The 17,687-nt window shown below is 53.9% G+C and overlaps 1 protein-coding gene across 16 annotated transcripts; it reads left to right on the forward strand.

Moving 5' to 3' along the window:
* Positions 1-4,802: 4,802 nt before the first annotated feature.
* On the forward strand, positions 4,803-15,733 carry SOCS1L (suppressor of cytokine signalling 1-like protein). Of its 16 annotated transcripts, none has more exons than XM_015289240.4 (4): positions 4,803-5,201; positions 8,138-8,258; positions 10,602-10,722; positions 14,251-15,733. In XM_015289240.4, exon 4 carries the CDS (start codon positions 14,317-14,319, stop codon positions 14,953-14,955), a length of 639 nt encoding a protein of 212 aa, XP_015144726.2. In that variant the 5' UTR covers positions 4,803-5,201; positions 8,138-8,258; positions 10,602-10,722; positions 14,251-14,316; the 3' UTR covers positions 14,956-15,733.
* The last annotated feature ends 1,954 nt before the right edge of the window (positions 15,734-17,687 follow it).

Below are 17,687 nucleotides of genomic sequence, written 5' to 3' on the forward strand. Positions count from 1 at the left end.
AATTGCACAAGAATAAGGCCTGGACAGAAGATACACAATTTATAACGGTGAAAGTAGTTAAATACTTGAACTTGTGATGCCGCCGGCTTCCCTAGCACTGGCAGTTTTTGAATCAAGATGGGATGTTTAACAAAGCAGCCCCAATGACACAGTCCTTTGTCACGTAACCATCAGGAAAGCAGACCAGTCTGAAACTTAGTCTACTGCAACAGACACCACTGTCAGGTGGTAGCAGACTGCAAAGTCTTTGCTACAAATACCCCTATAGTTCATAGCTATATTCCTTTTTGTTTTCTACATTATTATTCTTCAGTTAGAGACTCAGAAGATACTCCTGCTTCTAGGTCCAGCAACCATGCAGGACCTTTTTCCTATGTTTGTCTGTGTCTTGTCTAGCTCCTTCAGGATGGCTTCTTGTGGCTGTTTGTATCTTTGGGTAACAGAGCACCGGCACGAGCTGCCCAGAGAGGCTGTGGAGACTCCTCCTTGGAGATCTCCAAAAGCCACCTGGATGTGGCCCTGGGCACCCTGCTCCGGGTGTCCCTGATGAGCAGGGCTTAGAGCAGACGGATCTGGAGGTGCCTGCCAACATCATCCAACATTCTGATTCTGTGAAAGCCCTGAAGGAGGTCAGCGTAGGGGAGGACTCGGTGCCAGTCTCTTGTGAGTGGGGTCCAGCATCACCTCTCAATGTGGGGGAGCAAACATGGGGAAACAAGGGCAGAGATGAGGCCACGCTGGCAGCCGGCAAGAGGTGCCCTCCCTTTCCTCTCCCTCCTCTGCAGAACAGCAGAGGGTGTTGCAGCCCAGACTGAGCACCCAGATCTCTTTCTCCCGCTGGCCGCAGCTCCCCAGCCTCCAGCCCAGCTGCCGACAGGTGTGGGAGGCCAGCAGCCTGCGAGCTGCCTTTAGGCCTCCCCGCAGCCTCGCCGGGTCACGGCGTGCCGGGCAGAGTGTACCTTCGCTTTCCTGGAAAGCAACTTCTCGTCGATACTGAGAAGAGCCTTGTTCTTGGAGGGGGAGGGGGGGCCCGGCCACTGCTTCACGCAAAGGGGCCACTACTTGTGCTAATTTTTCTTATAAGGGCTGAACTAACGCAGCCTGCACTCACTCTAAACCACAGAAAGGTGTTTTTGTTTGTTTTTTTTCTTCTTTTTTTTTTTTTCTGGGGGGAAGAGGAAAGGAAGCAAAGGGCTGGGAGATCTTTTCATGTTGATTTTGTCCTCCCAGCTTTCTCTTTCTGTGCTGGTTTTTGTTTGTTTGTTGTTTATCTTCTTAATGCTTTGCCGTTTGCATCTCCCAAAAGGAGGCCTTTAGAAATGGCCACCTAGAAAGGTAAAGAGAGAAGGGTATTTGCAGTAAAAGGCTGTACATTTTGTGCTCTGCCTGCAGGCTGGACACACAGCACATCAGAAGGTCATGGCAATCATTGCCTATCTACACCCCAAGCATCCTTCACCCTCTCCTCTATACATCTTGTGCACTGTGTCGTCACTTGTGCTGTGGTGCCACATCCTTGCGTCTCTCCATTGCCGTTCTTCCAGCTGGCAGGAATTCCACATGCTGGCTCTGGGCCACTCTGATCAATCACCACCAGGGCAGGCTATGTGCAGAGTGGTTCATCTCCCACCCATGTCCCACCTGCAAACCTTGGAGGACAGCAGCTTTAGGTCTGCCTGGAGGCCCAGTAAAGTACTGAGCCTCTAAATCAGTCCCCCATGATCCAGAGACCATGCTCCAGTCCCATCTGAGCTTCCACACACAGGTTTGTTGGCAGAAGGGCAAAGCAGCACTAACACTTAGAATCATAGAACCACTGAGGCTGGGAAAGACCTCTAAGATCATCTAGTCTAACTGGTCATCCAACCACTAATATTGTCTGCTAAACCATGTGCCTAAGTACTACATCTACCCTTTTCTTGAACACCTTCAGGGATGGTGACTCCACCACCTCCATGGGCAGCCTATTCCAATTCATTGCCACTCTTTCAGAGAATAAATTTTTCCTAATATCCAACCTGAACCTCCCCTGCTGCAATTTGAGGCCATTCCCTCTTGTCCTATCATTGTTACCTTGGAGAAGAGGCTGACCTCCCCTTCGATACCACCACCTTTCAGGTCATTATAGAGAGCAATGAGATCTCCCCCGAGTCCCCTCTTGTCCAGACTGAACAACCCCAGTCCCTTCAGTTGCTCCCCATCAGAGCTGTGCTCCAGACCCCTCACAGCTCCACTGCCCTTCTCTGGACACACTCCAGGGCCTCCATGTCTTTCTGGTAGTGGAGGGCTCAAAACTGAACTCAGCACTCGAGGTGCAGCCTCACCAGTGCTGAGTACAGAGGGACAATCACTTTCCTGCTCCTGCGGGCTGCATTATTGCTGATACCAGCCAGGATGCCATTGGCCTTCTTGGCCACCTGGGCACACTGCTGGCTCATGTTCAGCCAAGCGTCAACTAATATCTCCAGGTCCATTTCCTCTACACAGTCTTCCAGCCACTCTGCCCCAAGCCTGTAGCATTGCCTGGGGTGACCAAAGTGCAGGACCCGGTACTTGGTCCTGCTGAACTTCATCCTATTGGCCTCAGTCCAGTGATCCAGCCTGTCCAGATCCCTCTGTAGGGCCTTCCTACCCCCAGGCAGATCAACACTTCCCCCCAACTTGGTGTCATCTATAAACTCACTGAGGGTGCGCTCAATTCTCTCATCCAAATCATCAACAAAGATATTAAACAGCATGTCCCCAATACTTATCCTTGGGGAACACCACTCATGAACAGTCGCCGGCTGGATTTAACTTCATTCACCACTGATCTCTGGGCCCGGCCATCCAGCCAGTACTTTACCCAGCAGAGCGTACCAGCCCAGGCCGCAGGCTGCAGCTTCCCCAGAAGACTGTTGTGGGAGGCAGTGCCAAAGGCTTTGCTGAAGTCTAGATAGACTGCATCAACAGCCTTTCCCTCATCCACCAGGCGGGTCACCCAATCATAGAAAGAGATAAGGTTGGTCAGGCAGGACCTGCCTTTCATGAACCCATGCTGCCTGGGCCTGATCCCCCAGTTGTCCTGCACTGGCTGTGTCAACACACAGAAGAAGATCTATCTGTTCCATAACCTCCCCTGGCACCGAGGTTAGATTGACAGGTCTGCAGTTCTCCAGATCTTCCTTACGACCCTTCTTCTGGATGGGAGTCACACTTTCAGGCCTCCAGCCACCTGGGACCTCTCCGACCATCACCTTCCCACCCCAGCACACCCCCTGCCCACTGTGTTCTTCTCATGTTGCTTTTCTGCACTTCTCTTCCTCTCTTCTCCGGATTTTCAGTGCTTCTTTCTCCCCACCTTGTCCCTTTTTCTCACCACCTTACTCTTCCCTTCCTGCAGGGCAGTGCGTGCTGTCACTTTCCCAAAAAGCTATCCTCGTTTGCTACCTCCTTCGCGTCAGCAGACACGAAGCTACTCCAGCATCCCTGTCCTTGTGAGTCAAGTCTGAGCTTTGGAAAACTGTGGTCAGTGGTGCCCCGGCGCCACGTCTCACCAGCTTTTATTGCTGGAGAGGATTGCTGCAACACACTGCGGCTGTAACCGCTGCGAGGTCACAGTTCCAAGTGGATGAGGGAGGAAAGAGCGAGACCCGCGGGCACGTTGTTACTTTCTAAAGCAAAGGCAGAGAGTACGAATAAAAGGAAGAATTAGAGCAGCCCGCTTACTGTTAAGGCAAGGTGGTTGGTAGAGCCTATGAAGTCACCCAACGAATGCTATAAATACCCACAGAGGGAAGCTGGCTCCCTACTAGGCAACTGTAAAACAAACCACAGGATATTTTTGAAGCCGCCATCCAAAAATACAAAGAAAAGTGTGACAAGCCTCCTCGTAAACCAAAAATGGAACGGATGAGCATTTTGGCCCTGCCGTGATTTAGGGCTCCAGTGGCAGGTCCTCCCTGAAAAAGAATTACCGCTTTGCGCCGGCTCTTCTGGAAGCTCAGACATTCTTCTGTGGTCAGCAGCATCTTCATGCTTGGTTGAAAGGAAAAACAAGGACCGATGTCTCAATACTCAGCGAACTTCTGGCAAGGCTGCAGGTTGGATTCAGCGTGCTTCTGACTGCTTCATGATCCCCAGCAATGCAAAGCAGCTGTAAAACTCTTGCACTCAGCTGCATAACACAGAGTTACAGCTGCTTTGCATCACCGGACTGGTGCAAAACAACCAATAGCACGTTTGTATTCTGCATTTGTGCATGGCTTTTGCAACACAGCAATCCACCTGGCATGCATGGAACAGCCACGGTGGGACTAGGATGCCCAGAGAGCTGTGGTGCCCCATCCCTGGAGGTTCAAGGCCAGGTTGGATGGGGCCCTGGGCAGCCTGAGCTGGGGGTGGCAGCCCTGCCCACGGCACGGGGTGGGACTGGGTGGGCTTTGAGGTCCCTTCCAACCCAACCATTCTGTGATTCTATGACCCAGACCGGGCTGCAGCATATCGATGAATCAGAGCTCCAATGGTGCAAACACTGCCTGACTGTGAGCTGGGCCTTTGCTAGTTGTGGGGTTTGTAGAGAATTGCAGAGATTCTCTTTTCTCCTACTCTTTTTCACCGTCGGTGCGGTCACACTGTGCACAATGTGCTGTACCGTTCTATCTCCGGATTTTTTTTTGAGCGTTCTCCCGTTTTTCCGAGGTTTCCAATCGTTTCATCCGGCGCACCGAGACAGCAGCGCACGTCTTAAGGCGCCTGTGAGCCCGGAGGGCTCCGCGCAGCCCCAGCCCCCTCGCAGCCCGGGGGCGGTGCAAGCAGGGCCGGGGCGGCCACCGTGCCCGGTGCCGCTGGGGGGGGCCGGGCCCGCGGTCCTTGGGGGGCGGATGCTGAGCGGCTGAGCCCGCAGCGGAGGGGCGTTCAGAACTTTTTCTTTCTTTCTTTCTTTTTCCCCTCTTTCTCCCAGTCTGGCCAACTTTTCTAACTTTCTTCTTCTTCTTCTTCTTCTTCTGCACTGTTTTTTCTTTTCCCCGCACGGAGAAGCCACGCCGTGGAAAGACGGGGTGGCGGTGGAGGAGGGAGAAACCCCTCCCCTTCCCCTCCCCCGTGGCTCCTTCCTCGGAAAAGCCACACTTGGGGGGTTTCCTCCCTTCCCTCCCTCTCCCCTCCCCCCTCCCCGCCGCTCCCGGCGGCCGAGCAGCGCCCGCCGGGCACCCCCCGGCCCGGTAAGGCGCGCCCCGGCCTCGGGCCGGCGGTGAGGGTGAGGGCGGGGGGATGCGCGGCGCGGCGCGGGGCCGCCTCTCTTTCGCTTCGGGGCGGGAGAGCGGCGGGGGAGGGCCGGGCAGCGCGGCCGTCGCACCGGCGGCGGAGCGACCCTTCGCCGGGAGGTGCGGAGAGTAAGCGGGGCTCGGGGGGGGAGGGGAAGAGAGGGGGCTTTTCGGTTCTGGCTCGAGGGAGTCCGGAGCCGGCCGGGGCCGGGAGAGGGGCGCGCGGTCCGACGGAGAACGGGGCGAGCGGCTCTCCGCGCTTCTCCGCCCGCCGCAGCGCCGCGTTCCGCGCAGGGCTCGGCGATGCGGGATGGGGCGGACGGCCCCGCACCTGCGCTGCTCCGCACGCGCCTCCGGTGCTGCCCCGCTCGGCGCTCCCGCAGCGTCCGCTCTTCGCCTCTTCCCAGCGGTGGGTGCGCTTTCGGAGGGCTTCGGTGCGAGCTCAGCCCGTGCTTCTCTTAGGACTTCTCTACCCCCACGCCGTTCGTTCTTGGTTTGTTTTTTAATTTAATTTAATGTAAGCTTGGAAACAGGATCTGAACGAACCCTGAAGGTAACGGAGAGGAACTCAAGAATGTTAAATTCGTATCTGTGGCTTTTTTTTTTTTTTTTTGTCCCCTGGTATGAGGGAAGGATGGGGATGTGGCTCAACCGTTGCTTTGGGAAGCGTGGGGTAAAGAGCACATCTGCAGGCTGCGCTCTACCTGTGAGCCTCCCGGTCGGGGCTGCGCGGTCCCGGCAGCGCAGTTTGCACTCAGAGAACGTCAGTGCAAAACGCAGCCGCGTGCTGACCGTGCTTCAATCTGCAAAACGGGGTGGGATGAGAAGCAGCTGCAGCTTCCTGATGCTTCGCTTGGTGGTGACCGGGCGGGCCCTCGTGGGGCCGTGCAGCCCCGTTTCATTCTTCAAACAACCACTGAACAGCCCGTGGAGTTTCAGCAGACTGCAGCCATGTGCTTGAGATGATGCTCGTGCCCGGGCTGCGCTGAGCCACAGGTAACTACCGCTGGGCGTGAGGGAGCACGGGGGCACCGTGGGCTGGTGCTGCTCCCCCGGGCCTCTGTTTGGAGAGGGCTGAGTTATGTTTCACAGATGACGGCTTCAAATAGCAGCCGGTGCCTCCATCTGTAATCCGGCTGGAATGCCTGTGGAGCTGGTGGGCAGTCTGTGCGAGGGCAGATTCCTCACTGCTGTCACTAACGCTGCGGTTGTGCTGCCGAGAAACAAACGGGAGAGCGTGCTGCTGGGTTCCTTTCCTGCCTTCTCCTTCGCTCTGTCCCCGCTGGACTTTCATTCTTCTTTCTTCCATTCAGCAAGGTGCTCCCGTAGGGCATCCGTTGGCCTCGATCCGAGGCTGGTGCGGAACGGGGCCGGCCGTGCCTCAAAGCGCAGTGGTGTGGTTCAGTGGGAGCGTGCGTGGTGGTAGGGGGTGGTGGGTTTTGTAAGCGAGGTGTTAAGTGTGTGGGGACATGGTGTGTTTGTTGCAAAGAAGGCAACTGATTGTTAATTACACCCCTGCTGGTGTGTACTGAGAGGCAGGAACTGAAGACAGGCACGATACCAGCTTACCCCCTGAGGTCGCCCTTCACTGCCTGGCCTCCTGTTTGGCGTCCATGCACGCCCTTCAGCCCCACTGAGGCACTCATTAGCTGAACGTTTTGCTGGCCTTGGCCTCAGTGCCTTTACCCAAGCAGGTCGGTGGTGCTTGGGGCAGCAGGACTTGGTGGCTTCGCGTTAGGGAATGAGCAGTCAGAACGAGCCAGGTGAAGTTCATTTCCCCTCTGACCAAGTGCAAGATTTCATGTTAAGATGGAGAAGCGAGGTGTCGAAAGCCCTGTGTTTTAGCCTCTGGGAATGTCAGGCTGGGCTCAGCAGTTAGCTAGCAGTACAGCAGCATCGACTCAGCCTTAGTAAAAAGGCTAAATGCTGGTTTCCGTGTTGTCTTTGGAGCCCTTAGAGCTGCCCCTTATTTTCGTCCTCTTCAGTGGAGAAATGAAAAGGCCTGTGTGCACTTCACAGGAAATGAATGTCTGATACACGCTCGCAGGCTGCTCATTTCCAAGAACCGCTCTCAAGGTATTTTGATAATGCACATTCTCTCTGCCTTCTCCCTTCCTGCTCCCCTCGTGCTGCGTGCCGCTGTGCGTTCGCAGACGTGTGTGAGCCCGAGGGGACGGCGGGCTGTGCTGGCAGCGGGCTCACACGCAGGCCGTGGGGCTGCAGGAGCTCAGCGTTGGCCCTGCCCGAGAGGTCGCAGGCAAAGGCACACACGGCTGGCAGCGCTCAGCCGCCTCTGTCTGAGCACCCCCTGCAAATGCTGAGGGAAAACGTTGACTTGGGTAACAGTCCTTGTGGCTCTGCAGCTCAGCAGTGGTGCGTGTCTGCTTCCTTACTTCCTCGGGAGCGAACCTGGGCTGAGGGAGGTCTGTGCCTTTGGCTGGGCTCCCTTTAGCTGCGTGTAAAGTCAGGGAGGTTTTTAAAGGTGATGCTAAATAGGAATGTTAAAACAAGCCCTTTGCTGCTGGATTCCTCTGCTGGAGCGTGGAGGGGTGGGCGCCTCACAGGGACGGAGCAGAGAAGCTTGAGAAAGAGGAGAAATGAGTGCTCTCAGATCAGCTCTCTCACTTTCCCCAGCAGCATTTTAATGTGTGTGTGATTGGAGTTTTTCCCTTTTATGAGTTTTAAAATTACTTACTTTTCAATCTCGGTTACCTTTGAACTTCCTCTCTTCTCGTTTTATGAAAGAGCATAAAAAGAGCAGCCTGATTGTAGGGGTGCTCCTGCTGCACCCCCCCCCACATCTCTCTGCTCCATCTGAAAGCTTGCAGGTGGCTTCCCACCACCCATCCTCAGGCCCGTCCCCGTTGTCTCAGCTCTGCCTGTTTGTATTTCAGGTGTGCCAGGTGGTGGCATTGCCGTCCCCGTCCCACCCTGAGCGCGGTCTGCTGCACCCCACTGACTTCCCGCTGTTTCAGTTTTCCCCGTCTCTTCTGATCACTCCCCGCAGCCCTGCAGGTAAAACAGCTTTAAGTGCTGCGCGCAGAAGAAAGCAAGCCAAAACTCTGCTTGCTTGCTTAGCTCCTCCGCAGCTCCTCGCCCCCCCTCGCTGGTGGCATCCTGGTGAGCTGAAGGATGGATTCCCCCAGAGGCTTTCTGGTTTTGACAAACTGAAAACGCCATTTGTTTTCGTTTTGTTTATCTTGGCTACCTGCTGTCCCGCTTTCATGACAGCCATCCTCGTGGAAATTTGTTCCCCGCCGACACTAATTCATATTCCTTTATATCGGCTCCACCAGCGCCAGCGTTTCATCTTTGCAAGCTGCAGAGGTTGGGGCAGGCACTGCCATAGCTGCATCTTTGCACAGCGCCTCTGACCGTGGCCACTGCTTGTAGGGGTCATCGCGCTCTGTCCCTTTAAGCTTTCTTAAATTGCTTCTAATGGCTCAACTCTTTCCTTGCCCGCTTCTGACTCTCGGGACTAGTTGCTTTATTTTGTGTGCTGGAAATTCGCGTTGCGGTGTGGCTGTGCTCTGCACCCCTCCTTCCTGCTGCCGACAGCGCAGGGATGGATTTGGATCCCTCACATCTGCCAGGGCCTGAGAGCAAAGGGAGCGGCCTTCCCCTGCCCCCTCAAACCCATGGTGCTGAGCCAGTATTCCCTGCAGATGCTGCTCGCTTCCAAGGACTGGTGTCTTCCCTGAATTCCTTTCCCATTGAATGTGATGGTTTTGATGAGAGGCAGCTGGCACTGTGGGGACCGCTGACAGCTGTCATGGCTCAGGGTTTACTCGTGCCTCTGGCGGGGCGCTGGGACAACACAAGTCAGTCAGTTCAGCCCAGCGTGGTTGGAAGAAGCCTCCCCAAACCAGCACCCTGTTGGGCAGAGGTGGGCAGAAGCACATCTGTGTCCCTCAGCCTCAGCAGGACAGCCTGAGCTGTGGCTCTGAAGCCGGGCGCACTGATTTCCTGCTTCTAACAATCTTTATATTTGAATTCTCTTTTTGCCAGTGATGTGGAGGGGGAAAGCCTCAGAGCCCAGACCCAGTCCTGCGTGGGTCAGCCCGGCCGGCTGTGAGACAGGGGGTTATGGTTTGATGCAGGGCTGGGACTGCTGGGAAAAGGCTGTTTGGTTTGGAAGGAGTTGCTCTGAGTTCACAGCGTGTTTCAGAGGTGTGAGGAAGGGACCACGTTTCTTCCAGCTCTTTCAGTTAGGCGAGTGAAAGCAATTAGCTTTCCCTATGAACTGCCACCGTCCTTATTTATTTATTTATTTTGAGCACGTTACGTGGAAACCAAACATGCATGCAGGCTGCCCTGCCCTGGGGAACACTTAGGGCACGTCGAACTATCCCGTGGGCTTTCTCCTGGATAAGAACCTTTTAGCCCGTATCGGCAGAGCGTCACATTGAAGCAGAAGGCACGTCATAGAAAAGGGCATGAGAAACACAAAAACAAAGCAACACATTCACGGGGAGGTGGAATTATTTGTGGGTTTTGGGGTATGCTCTCCAACCCCAACGTTATCACAGGGGTTTGATAAGAGCAGTCCTTCTGGAAGATCTGTAGACGGGTTTCCAAAGCCCTGCGTGCACTCCATCTATACGTGGAAACAGGAAATGTCACAGCATGTGTAGTGCTGCAGTGCCTTGTACGAGATAACAGACTTACAGGGTTTTTCACACTGCATCCTGGTTGAACGCTGGTTGTGTAGGGAAACATGGTTTTGGTTTGGTGTGAGTTTGTGTGTGTCACGTTCTTTTTATCTGCGTATTCCTTCGTGTCAGACACGGCGTCACTCTTGCGCCAGGCTCTTACTTATGGCCATGGCATAAAAGATAGCGGGAGCTGTGGTATCCCCATGGCCACACTGTGCTGGAGGAGCTGTGACTGACACTGGGACGGCCCCATTGCACCCCGCCTGTACCAGGCACAATGAAAGCATTGGCTGCGTGCTTTCAGATGGGATTCTCGAAGTGTTGTGCCTTGTGTTGAGTGCAAGCTTGAGCTTGCTATTACAAATCCTAAAGCTTTTTCCTGTTGCCATCATCTCTTAACGTTTGGATTTTATGGGTTCTGCTTCCTAAAGATGATGACAGTGGTAAGGTCTTTCCATTTGTCCTTAGGGCATCCGTGAGCTGTCTGCTAGTTAATCACACTGTGGCTTTGGTAGCAGCAGTAATAATAATAACACCAATAATGCGTCTGTTGCTATCTGAAGTGTTGTATAAAGCCTTCTACGGTCATACAGGGTGAGGAGGTTGAGGCGGAGCAACCGTCTCCAGATTTGTTGCATTTCACACCCATATTACGGCCAACTAAAGGGCTCACTGTCTGATGGGCATCTCTTTCTTTCCAAAGGATGGATGCAAAGGGAAGGCTTTGCAAAAACTCAGTATTGCTGCATCAAGGCTCCTGACTTGGGACCACTTCCAGGCCTGACATCTAGCAGCTCTTCCCTATGGATGGTAAATTTCAAGAGGTAAGTGAGCCCTTCAAGGAAGAAAAGCGCAGCAATGAGTCCTCCCTGAGTGCTTGAAGCCACCACTGAGTGTGCCAGCTGTATCCAGCCCCGGGGCTGGCTTACACAGCAGCTGCACACAGCTGCCTGCTTCACCGTCTCCATACACAAAATGCGTGCCTTTGCCTGGATAGTGAGCCAGGAGGAAGGCAGAATGCCCTGTGTCAAGAGTACTTGTTTTGAAACGCTCCTGAACCTGCAGCAGATCAGAAGGCCTGGCGAAACTTGTCCAGCCTTTCAACCAGTGGGACGCCGGCATTTTGGGGATGTTGCTTTGGCTGTAAGCGCTGTTCTTACAGTATGGAGGCAGCGATGTTCCCGGCTGTTGGGGCTTCTGGGGGCTGTTTGTCAGTGGGGAGAGAAAACAAAACAGATCTTGGTATGGCAAATCAGATGAACCTTAAAGGCGATAGCAGTAAGTATTTGCAGTGGGCTAGCTAATGCTACCCTGCCAGCCAGTCATCTGTTGGAACTGGGACACTGAAGCTAAACAAACTCATGCTGTCTGAGGATATGACCCGTGTGTAGATTTCAAACCAAGTCAGCGCGCTATGAGGGTGCTATTTTTGCATTTACTTTGAATTTGAAATGATGACACAGTCTCAGTTCTTAGTCAGCCAGACTTCTAGTAGCTGTGGATTTTTCTTAAAGGACTTAAGAGGGTGACTCAAGGTTGAAAACTGGGACAAACACTTGTTTTCCTGTTTTGTCAAACAGCGTCTGCAGCCTTAAACAAGTCATAGAATCACAGAATCGTTTGAGTTAGAAGGGACTCTTAAAGGCTGTCTGATCCAACTCCCTTGCAGTGAACAGGGACATCTACAGTTACATCAGGGTGTTCCAGCCGCACTTTATCATCCATTTATTTGTTGTTTTTAAAGTAGTTTGAAAATGAAAGACATCTGCCTGCTTCTGTTTTCCTGTTAGGATTTACTGTCCTACCTAGACCTAAAGCTCTGGTTTGGATCCAAGAGAAGTTGCCCTTTGGGAGGAGTGGCTGCTGGTGGGAGTGGGGCTCCTTCTTGGTCCCATCACAGCTGAAGCCTTTGAAGGCTCTTAGCAGGAGTGCTACCTTTTTTCCCCTTTTCTTAACTAATGTAAAATGCTCTGTAGCTTCCTCAGCCAATGGAGAGGAAAAGGATGGAGATGCTGCAGCTTCTTGTGGCGCCTGCAGTGCTGAGTCTTTGGTGGTGACAGATTGCCCTAATGGCTGCACGTGTTGCCTTGCTTGTGTTCTGCTCACCAAATCAGCTTCCCCTAAGATTTATTCTGACTGGTTGAAACCTCTGAGCAGCTTTCAGCTGCCTTTTTTTTTCTTTTTTAATGGAAAAGAAAAAAACCCAGCTTGATTAACACCTTCCTCCCCCTCCCACCTTTCTCAGGGTGGAATTTCCCTCCCACAGCAACACGTGGCTAAAGGGCAGGATCCGCCGTGTTCAGAGCAGTGCCAGGGATGTTGTGGTCTGCAAATCACAGGGTAGAAAACAGAGTGCCACTGAAGAGGCTTTCCAGGCTTGGACAGGGTGTATGGAGGCCAGGGTGTATGGCCCTGTAATAGAGGCGTGCCTGACAGTGGCATTATTGATACCACTGCTGAGTGTTGCAAGAGGAATGAGGAGAGAAAAGATGACCCCAGGCAGGGTGCTGCTGGGCACCTCTGAGTCCCCGTGTTCCCTAGTGAGCCTGTGGCCACAGTGGGGCCTGCTGGAGGAGGGACACAGGCTGCTGGGCCGCAGCGTTGGGCCTGCCCTGAGCATGGCCACGCTGCCAGCGACTGTGACTGGGTTAATGGAGTGTGTCAAAGGACTGAGGGCAGGGCTTGGCGGTGAGCGACTGACTTGTCAGGCCTGGGGAAGTGGTATGTGACAGCTCCGCTTCTCACACAGAGCGAGCCTCTGGCTTGGGGCTGTGGTTTCTATGTTGATGTATATATATATACACTCACACACACACAGAGAAAACATATTTTTCTAATAATTGAAATGACTTGGATGGATGGCTGATGGCAACACTGGGTACAGGGCTCTGTTTTCTGAAAGCAGACAGTCTGGTGTCAACATGAAGCCCAGGAGATGAGCAGGGCTGAGACGGTGAGGGAGGGCACCTGCCTGAATCATAGAATCGTAGTCATAGAATGGTGTGGGCTGGAAGGGACCTCAAATCCTAGCCAGAACCAACCCCTGCTGTGGGCAGGGCTGCCACCCACCAGGTCTGGCTGCCCTGGGCCTCATCCAACCGGGCCTTGAGTGTCTCCACTGATGGAGAAAAGGCAGCATGGGAACTGAGGACGGTGGCTGGGAGGGGGCAGCAGCACCTGGAGGCAGAGAGGAGACATCCCTGCAGCACAGGCAGGGTGGATGGTCCTGAGCAGAAATGCTCCTTGGGCATCAGCAGAGCCTGGTGTCAGCACAAGTGCTCTCACTTGTGGCAGCTCTGAAGCTGATGGCGATGCATTTCAGGGAATCATAGAATTATTAGGTTGGAAAGACCAATAAGATCATTGAGTCCAACCATCAACCCATGCCTGTGACTGCTCTAGACCACGTCCCTCAGTGTGACATCTTTCCTTGAACACCTCCAGGGACAGTGATTCAACCACCTCCCTGGACAGCCTGTTCCAATGCAGCACCACTCTTTCTGAGAAGAAATTGTTCCTAATGTCCAACCTGAACCTCCCCTGCTGCAATTTGAGGCCGTTCCATCTTGTCCTATTGCTGTTTCCCAGGAGGAGAGGCCAGCCTCCCCTTTGCTACACTCTCAGGTCATTGTAGAGAGCAATAAGGTCTCCCCTGAGCCTCCTCTTCTCCAGACTGAGCAACCCCAGTCCCCTCAGCTGCTCCCCACCAGACTTCTGCTCCAGACCCTTCACAGCTCGATTGCCCTTCTCTGGACACACTCTGAGGCCTCAGTGCCTTGTAGCAGGGGCTGTGTACTTCAGTACACAGTACTTGAAGTGTGGACCTGGATTTCTTACAGAGTGGATCTGGGAGCATCCTGATACGAGGGAACGGTTCCTGGGCTTTGGTGGGAAGGGCTTGTTCTGTCTGCTGCTGCTTGTGGGTCTTGCTGTCTGTTCTGTCTGAGGGGGGTTGCTGAATGCCAAAATGAAAGATACCCTCCTGCCTGGGAAATTCTTCTCTTCTCACTTGGGATCTCATTTCCTCTTGCCAGACTGAAGGCCACTCTGAAAAGCCCCTGACCACCCAGCAGAGGGAAATCACAAAATAACGAGATCTGCTAAATACAAGCCAGCCTAAAGGATGTGCTGAGAAGCCCCTAGATGTGAAACGTATGAACCCAATGGATGCAGCACTGTAACCTGGTCCCTTGCACTGGTGTGGCCCAGCGGGAGTCTCTCCTGCTTGTATTTGCTTGGTGTACCTACAGCTGTGGGTTGGTGGCACACCACGGCTCTGCTCCCTCTGAAACGTCCTCACTTGCTCAGTGCGAGGATGTAGGGGTTTACCTCGCTCTGCTTCTCTCCTGCAGGCTGGAGGCGACGGAGAAAGCATGGTAAATGCAGCGTCTCCCCGGGATCCATGGGCTCTTTGAGAGATGATCAGAGGGAGGCCAGATGATCTGCAAAACACACGCACCACTGTTGCTTGTCTGCAAAGGCAGCATCGGAGCGTCCTCCCCAGCCCCGCGCCGCCCGGCTTGCCCGATCGCTTCCGGATGTTTCGCAGCTGCGAGTGGGAGGTCCTGGAGCGATCCCTCAACATCCTCCAGGCCAGTGACTTCTACTGGGGCCCGCTGTCCGTCGGGGAGGCCCACGCCAAGCTGCAGCGGGAGCCCGTTGGCACCTACCTGGTGCGGGACAGCTCGCAGGGGAACTGCTTGTTCAGCCTGAGCGTGCGGATGCCGACTGGGCCCGTCAGCCTCCGCATCTCTTTCCAGGAGGGCTATTTCCGTCTGAAGAACTGGTTTTCGGACTGCGTGGTCCGGCTGCTGGAGCTGGTGGTGGCGGGGACCCGCAACAACCCCTTGCACTTTGATGAGATGGGGGGAACTCCTCTGGTCTTCTCCGAGCCCTTGTGCCGGAGCCGCCGGACTGTGCCCACGCTGCGAGAACTGTGCCAGCGGCACCTGCCCGCTCCCACCGCTGCCATGCGGACATGCCCACAGGAGGCGGCGGTGTCACCCCTGGAGGGGAGCGTGGTCCCCAATCCCTCTGCAGCCGGCACTAGGAGATGATGCCGGGTGTGTGGAGGTGAAGGGATGCACACGGCCATGCTGGAGAGGCTGGGCTGGCTGCTCGGAGGGGCAGGGTGCCTGCGCCCACTGGCTGCAAAAGCTGTGTCTTCAAACATGCACAACGTGCCTGACCTTCCCCCATATGGCTGGGGTGAAGCCAGGCCTGAAGAGCAGATCTTCCCATCCTCAAGTCCTGCTCTTGGCTCCAGTCATGACTAATAAGCTTGAGAACAGGGCAAGCTGCCTGTCCTGCCAGGTCAGCCCCACTACCCAAAGTGCCTAAGCTAGTTTATGCTGCCAGTGTGCCTTCGTGAAGCCATATGGCCCCGCAGCGCTGCATCCCAGGTATCGGTGGGCACGGGCCACAAGCTAACTGGAGGCCACATGTTAACAGGAGACCACGTGGCTGTGCCTGAGCACAAGTACAAGACCTGCCCCTTCAGAGATCAGCACTTTTGGGGAAAAAACGTTGCAGCCATGTACAAATACGTGCAGCTTGAGTGGCTTCTGCATTGCTTTATTTGAACAGGTTTTTGGGAGTGCAGATGAGTTACTTTATACTACGGGCATCGTGCTCCTGGGAGGCAGGTCTGAGGTCGGTTCTGCCCTGCAGGGTGTGAGCAGACCCAGTCCAGAGCCTCTTGTCCTCCTCATCTGATAGTATGCTGCTGCCACCTATGGGCTACAAAAAGGTATTTTGTTTTGCCTCGAGAGGAGGCAAAGGATTTTTTATACAACTCCTAAATTTTAATAAACATGTTTTTGTACTTATTTTTAAGAGCTGCTGAATACACAACAATATTTTCATTCCGTTGCAGTGCTGGGAGCCCTGTTAGCTTAGTGCAGAGACGTGGTAATCAAACTGACCCTGAACGACGAGGGAGTTTCTTTCGAAGAGCAGATGCAGTACGTAAAGGAGTGGTCCTAGCTGGGAACAGTAGGCGTAGTTCACCTTATGGTGCAATGAAATAAGAATTTTATGAACATAAGATAATTCCTAAAAGTGTAGGGGTGAAATTTTCAGAAGTATTTTTAGTGTCTGCAGACCTGCACTGAGTGTTTGGAGGAAACACCGGTGCTTTGAGATCCTAGAGCGTGGCACTGCAGCTGTGAGCTGTAACTGCGGAGAGCGAGTGGGACAGAGAGGGATCAAATAGGCTGGGACAAATCTTAGCGTTGTTGATTTGTTTGAGGGGTGCAGGTGGGTTTGATAGCCTCAAAAACACATGACTAAAAGCAGCTATGTGGAAGGAGTTCAGTGCGTTTGGATACTGTAAAAGAGGACACCTGAATGGGATCAGGGAGCAGTCAGCTTCCACAAGCGCTTTGTGCGGGCAGACTGCTGTGCTCACTCTGCCTTTCCCCTCCAGACCTGCATAGGGGAAAAAATACCAAATGCAGAGAGATGTGACCCTGAATTTGCTCTCTTGGCTTTAGGTGTCTTATCTGAGGAACCACTGTGTGCAGCCAGTGCAGAGAGAGATACGGCGCATTATTCATGGCAGGAGCTCTTTGGATGCTGAATTAATCTCAAGAGACTTCTGTCGCGCTGCTGGCACCGAGGTCCTGCCCTCCTCCTGAGGCTCTGCCTTGTGATCCGAGGCTGCTGAATTAGTGCTGTGGGGGGATCCATCCCCCTGCCAGCCCCAGGGAGGGATGGGGCAGCCCGGTGGCACTGCAGCTGCAGCAGTGGGTGAGGGAGTGGTTATCTCACTGTACTGGCTGCTCATTAGATCCCGTTTAGAATATTGCATCCAGTTTGGGGCTCTCTGTTGCAACAAAAATGTCATAAATTGGAGCGAGCTCGGGGGTATGACCCCAAGATGTTTCCCTGGGAGGAAAGGCTGAGGGAGCTGGGTTTGTTCAGCCTGGGGAGTAGATGGCTTTGGGGAACCCAAGAGCAACTTGCCTGTACCTGTGAGGGGGTCAGCAAGGAGTGATGCTCACTGCAGCATCCATTGCCTGATGGGAGAAGGAGGCACAAGGGTGGAAACAAGTCCAGGCTGGATAGGATGGGGGGATCCATTTGAGGGCAGGTTGCCGAGAGAGATCTTCAAGGCCCAACTGGGTGCACTCCTGTTACTCCTGTGCCCACCCTGCCGGCCCCTCGGGTGGCTTTGGGCAATGCCCTGGCTTTCAGGGGAGGCCCTGGTGGGTCAGCTCTGCGTGCTCCCCTCCCTCTGCCCACCCAGGGGTTGAGGCCATGTCTCCTGCCCTTCTCCTCACTGCCTTTCATCTCTGGGGCGTGCTGGCTGCCTTCCCTCCCTCCCTTCCTAAACTGGGGGTGGTGGGAAAGCTCTTGGCTCATTTCTTCACCATTTACAGCCGAGCACAGGAATGCTTCTGTTTTATGGCAGCAGTTATAACTCGCTGAGGGAAGAGCTTTCTGACTGGATCGCGCTGACCTGGTGATGAACCGCTCTCATTTGGCCTGAAATGAGCATCTTGGGCTGCGTGGCCGAGGGCTGCGGAACAGCCGCGTTTGCGGCCAGGGCTGTGCTTGAGGAAAATCACACCAAGGGAGGAAGGCGTAGTTTGGGTTTTAATAAAATCTACTTTATTTTGTTCTTTTTTTTTTTTTTTTTTTAATTGCACAGCAAGTACTTGTCTGTGTCTTACAAGTAAGTCAATTCCGTGCAGGGCTGTAGCAAATTGATTTGAGATCTGAGGATGAAAAGCAGTGAATGACTGCCAAGTATTGTTACATTATGAAAGTTTAAAGCACATTATGA

Source organism: Gallus gallus, chromosome 1, assembly GCF_016699485.2.
Source record: "Gallus gallus isolate bGalGal1 chromosome 1, bGalGal1.mat.broiler.GRCg7b, whole genome shotgun sequence".
Lineage (NCBI taxonomy): Eukaryota > Metazoa > Chordata > Aves > Galliformes > Phasianidae > Gallus > Gallus gallus.

Bases quoted from the DNA above. Each gene is read 5' to 3' on its own strand.
- SOCS1L (XM_015289240.4), top strand. From the start codon at position 14,317: ATGATCAGAGGGAGGCCAGATGATCTGCAAAACACACGCACCACTGTT.